Below are 14,328 nucleotides of genomic sequence, written 5' to 3'. Positions count from 1 at the left end.
TTTTAAAAGCCTCCATGGCTTCCCAGCCTTTACTTACATGTGAGGATTCTGGAACGATGGAGCCGTGGGATGAAGCGGGAGCCTGGAGGTCGGCTTCACCGGAGGGTTGGCGAAATTTAACTTTAGAGCTTTACGTTTGCCTGGTTGGCAGAGAGAGAGAGAGAGAAACACATCCAGATTGCCACAACATGCACGCCACACAGAGTGGGAGGGAGGTCACCCAGATGATACCAACAGCCGAAACAGGCACGTCTCAATACATTAGAGCAGAACCAGTGATTTAAATAAAACATGAAACTCTTCATTGCACACAGTCTGAATTACGTTATTGCTGTTCTTTTTGGTGATTAAGGCTCACAACTCATGAAAAGTAGCCGTTATATTACACAAAATGTATTTTCAATACAATACAATTCAATGCTCTCCTTTAGTCTTTAGTCTTACTCAGAATTGGGAGGGTCTTAAGATAACATGTCTGTCATAAAAATCATTAAATTTTAGGTTTCTGCAGTATTCAGAGAAACAAAACGTTTCCCTTTCCATCAACTGTGAACTGTAATTATGAAAATGAATAGAAATGATTGATCTGTGTGCAATGAAGTCATGTACATGAGTTATTAAAATGAAATGAAATGTTAGATGATTAAGCAACTGATTAATCGCATGATATAATGAAGTAAGCTAAATTATTTTCATTCTATCGATTCATATTTTTTCAAGGCCAATTTTGTTTACCTGGAATTCACAGTTATGGTTTCGGGAGTCTGTCGACTTTATTTCCTTTTTATTCGTTGTTTTTGGTTGTGTTTTATCTTTTCCAACTCCAATATGAAGGTTTCTTTATAAGACTTTAACAGTTTTATCACTTGAAAATTGTCTCAAATCAACAATATTATCGTTTATCGCAATATTTTCTGGGGCACTTTATCGCCCGGCAAAATTTTTTATTGTGACAAGTCTATTGAGGATATTCTAATGTATTGAGATGTATCTGTGTACAGAGTGCAGCATAATGCGTGTCTTGACTTGAGATAAGCCCAAATAACCAAATGCCCAATAAGCAATATACAAAGAAACAAATATTTGGGGTTATCTGAAGCTCCTCATGAGGTCAGAAGAAGGAACAGAAGCAGAATGTCCCTGTGTACAGAGGTTCCCAATGTTCACAAACTTCTATGAAAACTCAAACAAATGGCATGCAGTGTGTGTTCATGTTATTGGAAAAACACTGGGGTGACATTGGAAATCCCTGTTCGATTAAAATATGCAAGAACCCCCAAACAGCTCCCGTTTTTTTTTTCCTTCTACCAAAGCGTTCCCACCACTCAAACAGCACCGATGACTCGACACTTTGACTGGACTCGGGTGAATTTTAACACCGCCGGGATGAAGGTGTCGCTTTCAGGTGCTGAGGTTAAGTGCTGGGTCCTCTTTGCCATGCCGTGTCCGACCAGCTAGAGCGCAAACGGATCCCTTAAGCTTTAAGCCCCCAGTGCAAAAGGAATGTTTGGTGGCCGTGTTGAGAGACTTCCCACCCCACCACTAGCTTCCCACCCGACTACCAGAACACCACACAGGCTCCTTCAGTAGCATACAGTGGTCCCTTCTGAACCCGGTTTGGATGTTGGTATCAGAAGCATTTGGCTCACTGGACGGGGTGGAAACCACTTTAGACTACTGACGTGTTCCAACATAGAGTAGAAGTCGGTGTGCTTTGAGTGAAACTCTTAGTGCTTACTTTGGGGCACTCCGGACAGGCTTATCTGAAACCCTGAAGTAAAAGGGGGGGAAAAAGGCAGTGTTTTTACTACATTTTCTCAGGGCCTACGTCAGCCTAAGTGGGTTGTTTTTCAGCAAATCTGGGTGCTGGAAGTGGAATATAGGGCAGGTTACAGTGGGTCTGCTATATACGTGTGTGGGACCAGAGAAAACAGAGAACTGATGCTAGTTTTGAATTATTTTTTTTTGTCAGCTTCAGACCAAAAATGAAGCATTTGTCACGTTCCACTGGCAGATGACTTTCTGCTAAATAAAACGTTTCTGCTAAAAATTACCCCATTTGCTTGACATATGTCCATGTTTGAGACTCTTATTCTGAAGTAATAAAAGAAAGCAGGAAGCAGATTTTTCCAAAAGAAACAGAAAAGCAACAGAATTTTGCTAATTTAACATAATCGGTGCTTGTGCACCCCTATTTTGTTGTCGCCCTGGGCAACTGCCCCAGGTTCCCTATATCAACATAGATATATTTTGGAATATTTTGTTCATACTAATATTTTATTCTGGTTGGATCTCCCACTCATAAGCAAAGTCAGTTTTTGGTGAGAAAACCTGATATTTTTAGGATATTTCCAAATGGTTGGTGTGAGATATTTACGTGTAGAATGCTGAATGTGTTACAAAACACATTAATATATTTTATGCTGATGAGTTTTCTATTCTTCTGTTATGGGTCATGATGCATTTGGTGATGTCGGCATCCTTTTGGAAATCTCAGAGTGGAAATAACGAAAAAAGAAAGAAGATATACAATGAAGAAAGCAAGGAAGGAAGGAAACAAACAAAGAAAAATTGAAGGAAGGATACAAAGAAGGAAGAAGGCACAAAGGAAGGATACAAGAACAGACGGAAGGAGGGAAGGACAAAAAAGAATAACAGAAATAGAGAAAAACACAAGGAAGGAGAAACATATTTTTAAAATAATAGATAGGGTGAAAAGAAAAAAGTCAGAGTAATTTATTTTTCCATACTTATCCAGACCTGGAAAACAATAAAATCTCTCAGACTTTTCCAGACTGTGCAGGAACCTAGTTCAAAGTTTGTGAACTAGGTTGGTTCACAAGGTTGGCAGTCTGGTTGCCAATGGAACCAGACTGTGAGTCTGTATGCTGGGAAGAGACGGTTCTCTCCAACAGACACTAGAAAAATGCAGAGTGTCTCTGAAGCAGACATTGTTGCTATCTGACGTGTACAATAATTTTTTTTTTTTTCAAACTCCAGATAAGGGACGCAAAAACATCCATAAATAAAACTCGGCAACATGCAGACAGGATGATAAGATGGAGATGATTTTTTTCCACAAATAAAAAGTGGAAGAAAAGGGAAAATTAATGATAGAGGATGGATAAGGAAAAGCTGAAGGAGTGTCTTGGCCAACAAATGGCCAACAAAAACAAAAATAACAAACACAGATCCTCTAAAAGAAGGCTAAATCCTTGGAAAATAAAAGTGAATACCTGTTTCATTTTGACATCTCCAGCAGGTGTTGGTTTCTGCAAGGTTTAGATAAAACATTTCACACTAGACATCGGTCACAGAGTAAGGACATGCAACTTAGATCTGTTCATCACAAGACTGCATCAGCAGCTGCCATAAACGCGTCCATTATGGGACAGGGGGTCTTTTTATGGAATTATGGTCAGAAGTTTGCATAAACTAATCAAGGGCATGGATGCAATAATATTTTCTGCCTTTAACAATTTATTTGAACTGATCTTTCAAACAAATTGAAAGACTTCTTGGATTTACCAATAATCACATTAATAGAAAGGCTGTGGCTATTTAAAAACGGTGAAGGAAGATTTTAGATTGGAAACTGCATTCAATTTGAAAGATTTCATTTTGTTAATCCTGCTACTTAGAGAGAGTTGCAGATAACAGGAAGGCTAAACAAATCCCAAAACCACCAAGTCGGTGCAGAGAAACTCATTTATGGTCAAATATCCAGCCAGAATTAGGCCAAAAGTTTGCAGACAGCTACAAAACGTGTGTGATGGAGGTGAATATACTAAGAATAGCATATATATGTATACTCTGTAACCTGGGTGAATCAGGGAAAATAAAAAAATGCTTTCAAACTTGTGCTTTTTAATACTCGCTTAAAAACCAATAATTTTAAGCATGAAATTAATAACTGCCCGTTGATTAATGCATGTGAACTTCTAAATAGAAATCTATTTCTCACTTTTGCGGGGTGGGATGGGGGGGAGAATAAGAAGAGCCAACCATGACAAATGAATAAGACTAGCTGGTTGCAACTTTTACCAACCCATGGTATGCTTCCTGTCCGATAATGGAACTTGCTTGCTCACTTGGTTAGCTCGTGAGCTTGGCCGCGTCTAAACCCACTGTTTCATCAATTAGCAGCAAAGCACGCTTATAAGCAACAATGAACACACCGTTTGAGAACATTTATAATGCGAGTTATGTTAGTGCGTTTAATTTCGATAACTCCAAGTTGGGTTAGCAACACAAACGCTCAGGTCGTTCGTGACTAGTAGCATTTAAACAAGAGTTATGACTCAGCGAAAAATAACTAACTACGAGCAATACGTTTAGTGTTTGCCAAGCCTGGACGTAAGACTCGGACACTGACAGGGCTGTAATGTCACGGTGGCCTGCCTGGGAAGAGAAATTCATTTCACAGTAGGGCCTTGTGCTTGTTGTAGCAACAGTGTGCTAACAACATTGGAGTTAACGTCAGAACCGGGCTGAGTTCATCTTTACACTGAAAACTTCTGAATACAAACGACTAGTATCTTACAGTATAGAAACATTTCAATATATCCGAACAGGACTGTTTGCTTTAAAACTCAGTTGACCCTTCAACATCAGTTGCTAAAACAGTAGTCGTGTTAGTATTTGAGCCACTTCAAGCTAACCCAATCAGCCAGAGCGTAAGCGGAAACTACGCAAATAGACATTCAAAATAAAAGCCGCCGTTAAAGGCGTTCTTTGATATCTCTCAAATAAACAGTAATATACACAATGTTCAACTTGCTTTTATTTTTAACAGAAAAAAAATTCTGATATATTTTTTGAATGTTATGATATACTGCTATAACATTCTAACTAGTGGTGATACTTTTAAGCATGGCACTGCAAAGAGTTTTAATGCACAGCATCTGAAATATAGTGTACTGAATATTACAAAGTCTTTGCACTCTGCATATTGATATTGTGCAGTTTTCACAGTTCAAACACTTTTGGCTACATCTATGTATCTATGCTACATTTTGAGGTGTTTGGCGATTTTGCAAAGAAATAACAGTGCTCTGTCACCCACCCTGTACATTTTTATTTCATTTGTCATACAAGTCCTCTACATTTCTCATGACAAGATACGTATACGTATTTTATTTTGAACGTTATCACCGGAAACATAAATGTACATAAGTCCTATTTGACCACGGTGGGGAGGGGGGTTAGCTTCAGGGAAGCCACAAGCTATCTTTTCCGACTAAGTTGGCTATCTACGCTGGATACGGTAAAAGACCGAGAGAGTAGCCGTCAGCGCCTACCTTGCATGCTGCTGCTCTGTGTCTGTTGGTGAAGGTGATGCGACGTGGCCCCCAGAATATTGCCGGAGCCCGTGGAGTTGCCGTTCGGACTGGGAGTCGCCATTGTTGTGTTCCGGCTTGCAGCCAGCGCTCGGGCTGCAATGCAGAGAGTGAAACTTCGCCCTCCCCTGGCTGCCCTGCCTCCAGACGGGACACTGCGTCACTTGAACGCAACAGCTGTACCACGGCCACGTCTGGGCCGCTGCTGCCTTTAAGGACGGTCGGAAATCCTAGTGAACACCAACTTAGACTGAAACATGAATACTTTTTGACACAAGTCTTGTACTCTCTCTGTATAAAATTAACTTCTTTTTGAATAAATGTGGATGCCTTTATTTAAAATTTGCTGTACTAATCTTTGTATCTTCTGGTTTATTTTATCCAAACAGAAGAATGACCAGAGCTTTTTATTTATACATATACACTATAGTTGTGTTTTTAATGTTGGGTTGTCAGCATTTAAAAAGACTGTGCAAGTCGAATCATGACCTCCAAAATGCAAGAATAGACTTGCATGGGTTATCACACAGGAGTCTTTCGGTCTTCTCTGGGTGGATGTGTCACGACAAGTGGTAAATCTGCGCTAAATCAGTCTGTTTGGGTTAACTTCATGTAAAACAACACCCAGAATTTTCCTTTTATTTCCATATGCACATTATGGCACACAAAGAAAAAAAGTTGGGAGTTAACGTTTTTTTCCCCCCCCCAATATATACCCCAAAACAATTCATTATGCCACTTAGAAGTTCTGGAAAAACTATTTATAACCTTTGAGTATGTAGAAGCTCCACAAGTTTCCTTCTAAAATGTGAAAATAACATGCATAGTTTTTTAAATGTAAATTTCTTAGCAAAAGTTATTTGAGTTACTCTAATACATACTTGTAATAAACTGCAAACATAGTGTGAATTTTTTTTTACCTCCATCAAATTACTGAAGCCCACCACTTAAAGTGAATTAATCCATGTTTTAAAGTTACATTTAAAAGGTCACTCTTTTTACACCCATAAATGCAAAGAAAGGAAATACAAAATACATAAACACACTGTTGATGCACACCTCAACCTCCCACTCATATAAAAAAAGTTATGCAAGCAAATTCAAGAGAATGCATCACACACTGCTTCCATTCAACTGAACACTTATTATTATATAAATGTTTTTTGTTTATTATTATAGTCATGGATTTCCAGAGTAAATTCGAAGAGATCTGAGTTTAAGTCAGTGAATAACAACTCATTAGTAGAACCTCAGTTCTGTAAAGAGGGATACAAACCAACAGCAGCAACCATCATGAATTTCTTAAAAATATTCCTATATAAATAAATGTCCAAACATAATTATTTTCGATTCAAATTCAAGTACAAGACATTTTGGGAGACACTGCGTCTTTTCCACTTCATTTGTCGGTCTTCCGCTATGAGACGTACATCTCGTCAATTAAAGTGACCCAGAAAATCCGTCAGAAAATGTGCGGAACATTTTAATGACGTCACAGTTCCTCCCATATAGGCCGAGTCATCAGGAAAACAGAAACACCCGGTCCATGACCCTGCCGCTCCCCGTCAGCTCCATCCTGTCCGGGTAGACGGAGACCGTGGCGTAGGCGTCGCTGTCGGGTCGGGTCTCGATCACCCCGTCCAGCGTCAGGTGGTGCGCGCCTGTGTCCAGGTAGTAGCCGCCGTCATGGGCGTGGCCAGCCATATAACACACCACGCAGCTGTGGGAGCGAATGATGGCCAGGAGTTCCTCTTGGTTCCACGCAAGGCAGACATAATCCGTGGTACCGGGGTGCACTGGAATGTGACCTAAGTAAAGACACAAGAGATATAAAGCATCTGGAATCACCTGCTACTTGGTTCTGTCTTCCGTGACTTTTAGCTGACCGTATTTTAGCTGCCTTTTAATCTGCCTGAGGAAAAAAGACTTTTAAAAGTTATTTTTTAAATAAATAAATAAATGGGGAAGGTGCCCCAGTCAAAATGTTAATTTCTTAGTAGCCAGATGGCACAAATCCCAGATTTATTTTATTTTTTGGTAAATTAGCAGCATTACAAAAAAAGGAAAAAAAAGAGAAAGAAAACAAAACAAAATAGGAATATACATTGCTGAGTTTATGAATAGGTGGGCTACCTATTCATAAACTCAGCAACCTACAGTAATGAAAGATAACCCTAATGTCCATATACATAAGTACGCATAAACACATTTATATTTGAATATGAATGTATTGCAACACATAGTCACATTACATGCATACATGTTTCCACAATACATACAAGCTTTTATCATTTTACATTTTAAGGCTCTGTTAAAGAATCTCACAAAAAATGTAATCACTATTCAAGTATTTATTCATGCTAACTGAAAAACCTGTAGATTTTACTTGACTTTTCTCTTTAGCATGTTCAAATATTAACAAACCTCGCAAATTATATTTACTCTCTGTTAATTTAAATAATTTCTGAATTCCAGAAGGAAGACTTTTGTTCAATACTTTTTACAGTACTTCCAACATTTTTATATATACTAAGTGTTGAAAAGTATTGCTTTGATAAAATGTTTATCAGTTCACAATAACTGACTTTATTCATAAGCAAAAACAGCGTATTTAGTAATTTGGCTTATATGTCAAAATGTGATTTTTATTTGAATTTCTCCATATTTCTGAGCAATGTGACAAATGGGAACTGTTATCTAGAATGATCTCTAAATAATTTATCTCATAAACTATCCATTTAATCTCTACTTATATGCAACTTTACACTACTGCCACTGAAGCCTGGTTCAAATTAAGCCAACAATAAGCGAAACTGTAAAGTGACAATAAAACTACCATAACCTCTGGCTACATAAGCCCTAGCTTCTCAGTGGCTTGTTAGTTAAGAGAAGAACGTGTGAGTCGCTTAGAAACAGGTTTCACTTACTGACAAGAGTAACTTTTTCTTGTTTCTCATCCGCCACAGACAGCACCAAGTCCAGCCAGTCCAGCTGTTCCTGACTGAACCCGCCGTTGAACATCGTAAACCGACTGTGGGACTGCAACTCTGCGAAAAGGCACAGCAAATGTTGAAGTCCACGAATCACTTGGCTAGGCTGATTTGATATCTTTTTAATGTTTTTTTCATTTTGCTACGTTACAACCACAACTTTCTGAGGATTTTATACCACACAAAGTAGCACAGAAGGAAAATGGTGAAATGTAGAGCATATAGCAAACATGCGTAAGAATGTCCTGCTAGCAGAGATAAAAATTTAACTTTAACCTCTATCGCGAAATGCTGTGGGTGGAGGAAAGCTAACACCGCACATCAGCCTGTACACCAAAATAACAACGAAACATGGTGGTGGCTGCATAATGCTGTGGAACAGGTTTTTGTCAAGATGGATGGAACTATCCATCAGCCATCTTTTTTTTCTTCCACGCCATAATTATACACAACTTTGTGTGAGTCTGTCAAATAAAAAAAAAAATCTAAAATATTGCAGTTGGTGGTTGTATAATGTGACAATAGCTGCGTTTCCATTACAGATATGCGCAAGTCCTTGTCGATATTCTGCTAATGTCGAAAAAGCACAATTTCGCAATTGCGGTGTTTCCTTTGAATTAAGAAATTAAATTAAAATCACACGTGAATAAGCCTGTTTACGCAATAAGTCATTAAAAATAATGGCAGTGATGGATGTAAACGGTTAAATGAGATATATGTATCCATAATTCAGCCATTGCTCTAATGCTAACGCCATCAGGTGTAGGAGCAACAAGCCGCTTTACTTCCGTATACTTGGGAGCGTCTACTATGAGGCGTTTTGGGGATGCTGTAGTCAGCGATTTTACAGAAGCGCTATGGATTCAACACGCTGAAATGACACACAAGTTTGATGCTGTGAAAGCTCCAGTGGAGCCAGCTGCACAGTGTCAAGAAACAAACAAACAAACAAACAAACAAAAAACATCCTCCTCCTACTATTTCATGTCATCTTCTTCATGGTTTTCACCAGTAGTAACATCCGGAAGTTTATCACGTGATTCATGTGGCGCGAAAAAAGTGTTTCCGACAGTTTTGCGAAATACATATATTTTGACATCCTTGAAACACCACCTCGAAAAAAAGGTAGATTTTTTTTTCTGTCATATTTGCATGTTTCCATTAAGCAAATTTATTTTTCGTAATTTCAATTTGCGCAGTTCTATGGTTAATGCAAACGCCGCTAATGTGAAAAAAGTTCAGCTTAAAATAGTTTTGTAAAGAAAGATAACAGTCTTGCTTTCACTTTTAATGTACATTTGTCCAAAATGTACATTATATTTTTCTATATACCTGGCGGACAGTTGAGATCCTCGTTGTTGTTGTGCAGCTTAATCAGATTCATGGCCTTGTTATACCGTTCACTGGACTCCGGTATACCCAGCAGGCTCACGTCATAGGCATCCAGAACAACAAATACAAACCCGGGGAACGGGCTAAACTTGTAGGCATAGATGTCACTCTGCTTCGGTCTCCAGTCCGCGTTCAGGCTGCTGTCCAGTGGCGACCCCATCAGCTGGCTCCTGCTAAAGTTATAAAACTCATGGTTGCCCCACACGTGGTGCACCTTGACCGGGCAGGAGGCGAACTCCCGCATCACCGTGTCCAGCGCTCGCTGCGAGGCGCCGTTGGGCTTGTTGAAGCCGTCGATCACGTCCCCGAGCTGGAGGATGAAATCGGGCTTGACAGCCGAGTCGGACCAACTTTCCAAGGCGTTCTGCAGCAGCTTCAGGCTGCTCCGGTAGTACCGCTTCCTTGTCCGGGAGAAATTGAATCCGTCATCAATGTCCGCGTACTGAATGTCCGCGATTACGCCGAATGTAAACAGCGGCGCCGGTTGTTGTGGACAGAGGTCCATACCAGAGTTTCTCTGCCAAAGAGCGGGACTCCTGTGTCCACCGAGGGAGCGACAACACTGACCCGAGACCCAGCTTCCCGGATTACCTTTACATGCCGTTCAGTTTTCGGATCAATCCCATGTTATGACACCGTTAGCACACCTTAACGCCCAGGCTTTACGGTGTACTACAGTACGGCACAATAAAACTACTTCCGGTGCCGCAATCGTTCAAAATAAAAGCTACATACCCATGGAAATGCATATATGAACACCAAGGTACCAATATACGAAAAATATCTCCAGAAAAATTCACTACTCCGCCATTAAATCCAAAATACAATAATTTTGGAACACTGTCGCTTTTGACAGTTGAAATGCCTCGGTTACAACACTATTTATTAGCGTTGTCATGTAAACTAATAATTTAATTTCATTGTAAAACGGTATTACTAACCCATAAAAGTTTAATAAGTTTAATAGATTTAATAAGTTTAATAGATTTACTTCCAGTATTGTAAAAAAAAAAAAATACAGTTTTTAGTTTTCATTCAAACTTTTTATTTCTGAATATTGAATTAGTTCTACAAGGTTTTTTTTGTTTGTTTGTTTTTTTTTGGTAAAGTATGTTTCTGCTGCAAAATGGCAATTTCGGAAATGTGATTACTGCTGTTCCTCTTCATTTTCCTTTGCAGGGGGAACGACTGGTGACAGGCTAGTAATACACTCAGGAGACCACTTGGGGCCACCATCAGAGGCTATCGTTTCCTCAGGTTGATCCTACAAACAGAGGGAGACACAGACCAATCAAGAAGAAATGCTAGAAAATGAACCGTAAGATATTGCAGCAACTTATTTCACACATATAAATCAGGCAGAAAATTATGACCACATTCTCAATGGTGTAAATAAGAGCTGCAGTTTTGGAGACAAAATTATAACACCAAAATGGTATACTGGAAGTGTCATGTGTGCCACCCACATTCAGGAGCCATGTTGAAGAGATATTAAAGTGGTTGTAATGTTATACCTGATTAGTGTGTATGGAACAAATCACAAGAGTGTCATGAAGCAAAATATACTATTTGGAGCAAAATGAGTAAGTTGGAAAAATATCAAGCACTAAATATGCTCTAAGGGATTCCAAGGTTGGAAAAGGTTTCAAAAGATCCCCAGCATGCAACCCATCGATGTGGCTGAATCATCTATGCTACAGACAGAAGTCACAGGATTGACTCAAGAAGAAGCAGCACCTTCTCCATGGCCTCTGACTTCCCAGAGAAAATATTTTCATCCTTCTGATATAAACCTTCAGCCCATGGGCTGAAGGTTTAGATCAGCAGAAGGGATTTAGAGCCCGTGGGCTGAAGGTTTAGAGTTGGCACAGTCAATGTTGTGTCAGGTGGCAGTGTGTCTGTGTGTGCATTCATTCATTTTTACAACATTACCAGCAGCCAGTAAACTCAACATGTGCTTTCATTGATAGATAAATGCAGGGGGATTGTGTTGATGTCAATGAATTTTTTAAAATGTAGAAAAACATTTATTATGTCTATAGTACTGATATATTTAATTGATTTCCATAGGTTAAAAATAAGTGTTGATTTACCTGATCTGGTTTGAGGTATTCTCCATGTTGCTCACAGCCAATGTCAAAGACGTACTTTCCAAGTCCTTGAGGCTGCATAACAAGATTCCATAAATCGGCAAAGACGCCTAATTTATCAAATTATGTCACCAGTCAACACTACCTAACCAGGATAAACCACCAGTTAAAGTAAGAATATTGGTTCCTCTATTGCAAATTGGACTGTGATTTTCACACTTGTAAAACCAAACATTAGGTCACCGCTGCACTACTGTGTATATCTCTGCACCATTAAAAACATACTCAGTCTACCATGCAAGCATATGAAACATGAAACTGGTTGATCAGTTTGTGAATCCAAACTTACACAGTTCTTGACGAAGTTGCCCTCGTATCTGTGGTTAGCGTAGATGTATTGCCCAGATGAATTCATATTGCCGTTCTCCCATGTGCCCTTATACTTTGCACCGGTGTCCTTGTAGAGGTAAGTGCCCTGACCATGTCTGGAAATCACACAACACCACTGACTTTAGAGGTTTCAAGTTCATTGTCACTCATCCAAACTCACAACTTTGTAGGGTTGAAACTTGGTTAAATAAAATTACCCAAACAGTGGGTCATCCTTTTACAAATGGCATCAGTAGAATGTGCTGGAGAAATTAGGCTGATCCACGATGCAGCTGGCCAGCACATTAAGCTAGTTTTGCACTGTGTAAGTTTTGGCTGATTTTAACATTGGAATGCAAGTGAAAAAAGTGCTTTTTTCACACTTTGTATACTTTCTACAGAATGGCAACGTTTTCCAAGGAAGAATATTCGTTTTTGTTGACCATTCTCTCATTTTTGGATTAGCGTCCCCACACTTCTGGGTTTCTGTTCGCCTTCTTCTTTGCATATCCGTATTTAAGAGTCCAACGTATCGCACCTACAGTGTTAGCAGTCATGTCGCAAGATGCGAGAACATTAGAACAGGAGTAGAATACCACTGAAAATGTAGTGCAGTGTTTCCCCAGTTTTGCAGGACTTATGGGATCTCCTTGTAGCCTCTAGGTTCCAGATACCAATGCAGAGATTGAGTGGTCTAAAGGAGTCTATAAGCCTCACTGGGGCAGCGCTGTTTGCACAGCAAAAGGAGGGCCAATACTTCATTGGTAGGCAATCATAATGTTATGGTTATTGAGTGCATAAATATACCTCATATGCTGCAGCCATTCTCCATCGTAAGTGTCTCCATTGGGGTAGGTGTAAACACCATAGCCTTCTCTCTGGTCTTCTACCCAAGTTCCTGTTAGGTAAAAGACAGCCATCAGTCACTGTATGATGTCACGAAGCCCTTTCTAAGGATAGAAGTGTCCCATGACAAATATGACCTAGTATATAAGTAAATATAAGATCTGTGGATTGGAGAAAAACTGCAATCATTTTTCACAAATCCACATGACTGTTGCTGTCTTGCAGTCATATGGCGTATAACCAAAAGACCAGTTTAACAGAAATAAATGTTGGGCTACTCCAAAACAGTATTATTACTTTAAGTCAGAAAAACGTGATCAGTTTTGGGGCTATCTGTATACACCTATAGTATACACCTAAGTTGTTTTATAAAGCAACTTCTAGGATTTGTTCAATGGTATAGGAACTTAAAAAAAACTCCAAGGTGAATTTCCATTTGACTAATTTCTTTGTATTCTGATGTTTAAATATAAGTTTATCCCCATAAATATATAAATACCTGTTGCAAACCACAACATTTACATCTGATATTCTATGGTACTTTTAAAAGATAGTTTATATTTTAAGAGCAGAGCAAAAAAAGAAAAAAGAAAATTATAATCATTCAAACTTTTCCTAAAGATTTTGTCTATTGATTTTCCATCAAGAAAAATGGTCCAAAAATCTACATAGCAGTACATTTCTAACTTCAAGAAGGGTGTAGTTATAATGTCTTTCTGATTTTTTTTCTCATGATACAACTCAATTAGTTATTTAATTTTATCTTGCACACCACATACCTACTTTGTTCGTTTAAGATAGATTTTAAAAGTTAAAGTGGCGGGTTTTTTATTTTATTATTTTTTTTATTATTAATTTATTTTGTTTTGCTCTCCTTTGTAACATTGTTCATCGCAACCCCTTTTCTAAAAGCAGGTAGGCCTTACCTTCGTATTTGGATCCATCAGGATAGTAGAACGTTCCCTGCCCATGTTTCTTGTTCTGGACATAATCTCCAACATACCTTGCCCCGTTCCTGAAGCGGTATGTCCCCTGTTGGATAAAACTGTCAAAAAGCTTCCAGAAACAACACATGACAATTTAATGCCCCCATTCCCCCCAACAATATCCATATACAACCCACGCTTCCGTGCCGCTGTCCGTTCTCATACATTCCTTGGTAGATGTCACCATTGGGTAGAAGAGCCTTCCCGAATCCGTGTCTCTCCCCTATTTCATTTCTCCCCCCGTCATATTCCTGCACCAGTCGGACACACACATACAAGCACACACGCACGCGCACACACACACACACACACACAC

General features: G+C 39.2%; 4 protein-coding genes across 5 annotated transcripts in view; 1 reads left to right on the top strand and 3 right to left on the bottom strand.

The window, feature by feature from the left end:
- Positions 1–5,603, bottom strand: part of map2k4b (mitogen-activated protein kinase kinase 4b) — a 10,549-nt gene extending 4,946 nt beyond the window's left edge. The window contains exons 1-4 of one of the 2 annotated variants that reach the window (XM_007561582.2): positions 5,301–5,603; positions 3,237–3,272; positions 1,739–1,771; positions 38–140 (exon numbers count right to left, since the gene is read on the bottom strand). In XM_007561582.2, coding sequence (XP_007561644.1) covers positions 38–140; positions 1,739–1,771; positions 3,237–3,272; positions 5,301–5,403 — 275 coding nt within the window. In that variant the 5' untranslated portion in view covers positions 5,404–5,603. The remainder of the gene's footprint in view (positions 1–37; positions 141–1,738; positions 1,772–3,236; positions 3,273–5,300) is intronic. The other variant, XM_007561589.2, reaches the window with a different exon arrangement.
- gas7b (growth arrest-specific 7b) overlaps positions 5,394–14,328 on the top strand; it is a 69,967-nt gene continuing 61,032 nt past the window's right edge. The window contains exon 1 of the mRNA XM_007561473.2: positions 5,394–5,404. The gene's annotated coding sequence lies outside the window, so the exon portion shown is untranslated. The remainder of the gene's footprint in view (positions 5,405–14,328) is intronic.
- adprm (ADP-ribose/CDP-alcohol diphosphatase, manganese-dependent) lies at positions 6,046–10,428 on the bottom strand. The gene is made up of 3 exons (XM_007561515.2): positions 9,662–10,428; positions 8,267–8,386; positions 6,046–7,147 (listed from the first exon to the last, which is right to left on the bottom strand). Exons 1-3 carry the CDS (start codon positions 10,224–10,226, stop codon positions 6,861–6,863), a joined length of 972 nt encoding a protein of 323 aa, XP_007561577.1. The 5' UTR covers positions 10,227–10,428; the 3' UTR covers positions 6,046–6,860.
- The window catches only part of rsph1 (radial spoke head component 1), a 3,810-nt gene continuing 288 nt past the window's right edge, over positions 10,807–14,328 (bottom strand). The window contains exons 2-7 of the mRNA XM_007561502.2: positions 14,150–14,263; positions 13,953–14,058; positions 12,988–13,078; positions 12,161–12,296; positions 11,815–11,886; positions 10,807–10,985 (exon numbers count right to left, since the gene is read on the bottom strand). Coding sequence (XP_007561564.1) covers positions 10,869–10,985; positions 11,815–11,886; positions 12,161–12,296; positions 12,988–13,078; positions 13,953–14,058; positions 14,150–14,263 — 636 coding nt within the window. The 3' untranslated portion in view covers positions 10,807–10,868. The remainder of the gene's footprint in view (positions 10,986–11,814; positions 11,887–12,160; positions 12,297–12,987; positions 13,079–13,952; positions 14,059–14,149; positions 14,264–14,328) is intronic.

The sequence above is a fragment of the Poecilia formosa genome, unplaced genomic scaffold (genome assembly GCF_000485575.1).
Source record: "Poecilia formosa unplaced genomic scaffold, Poecilia_formosa-5.1.2 Scaffold4, whole genome shotgun sequence".
Taxonomy (NCBI): domain Eukaryota; kingdom Metazoa; phylum Chordata; class Actinopteri; order Cyprinodontiformes; family Poeciliidae; genus Poecilia; species Poecilia formosa.
Note: the sequence above shows the minus strand (reverse complement) of the source record. Positions and strands in the feature narration are given on the sequence as shown.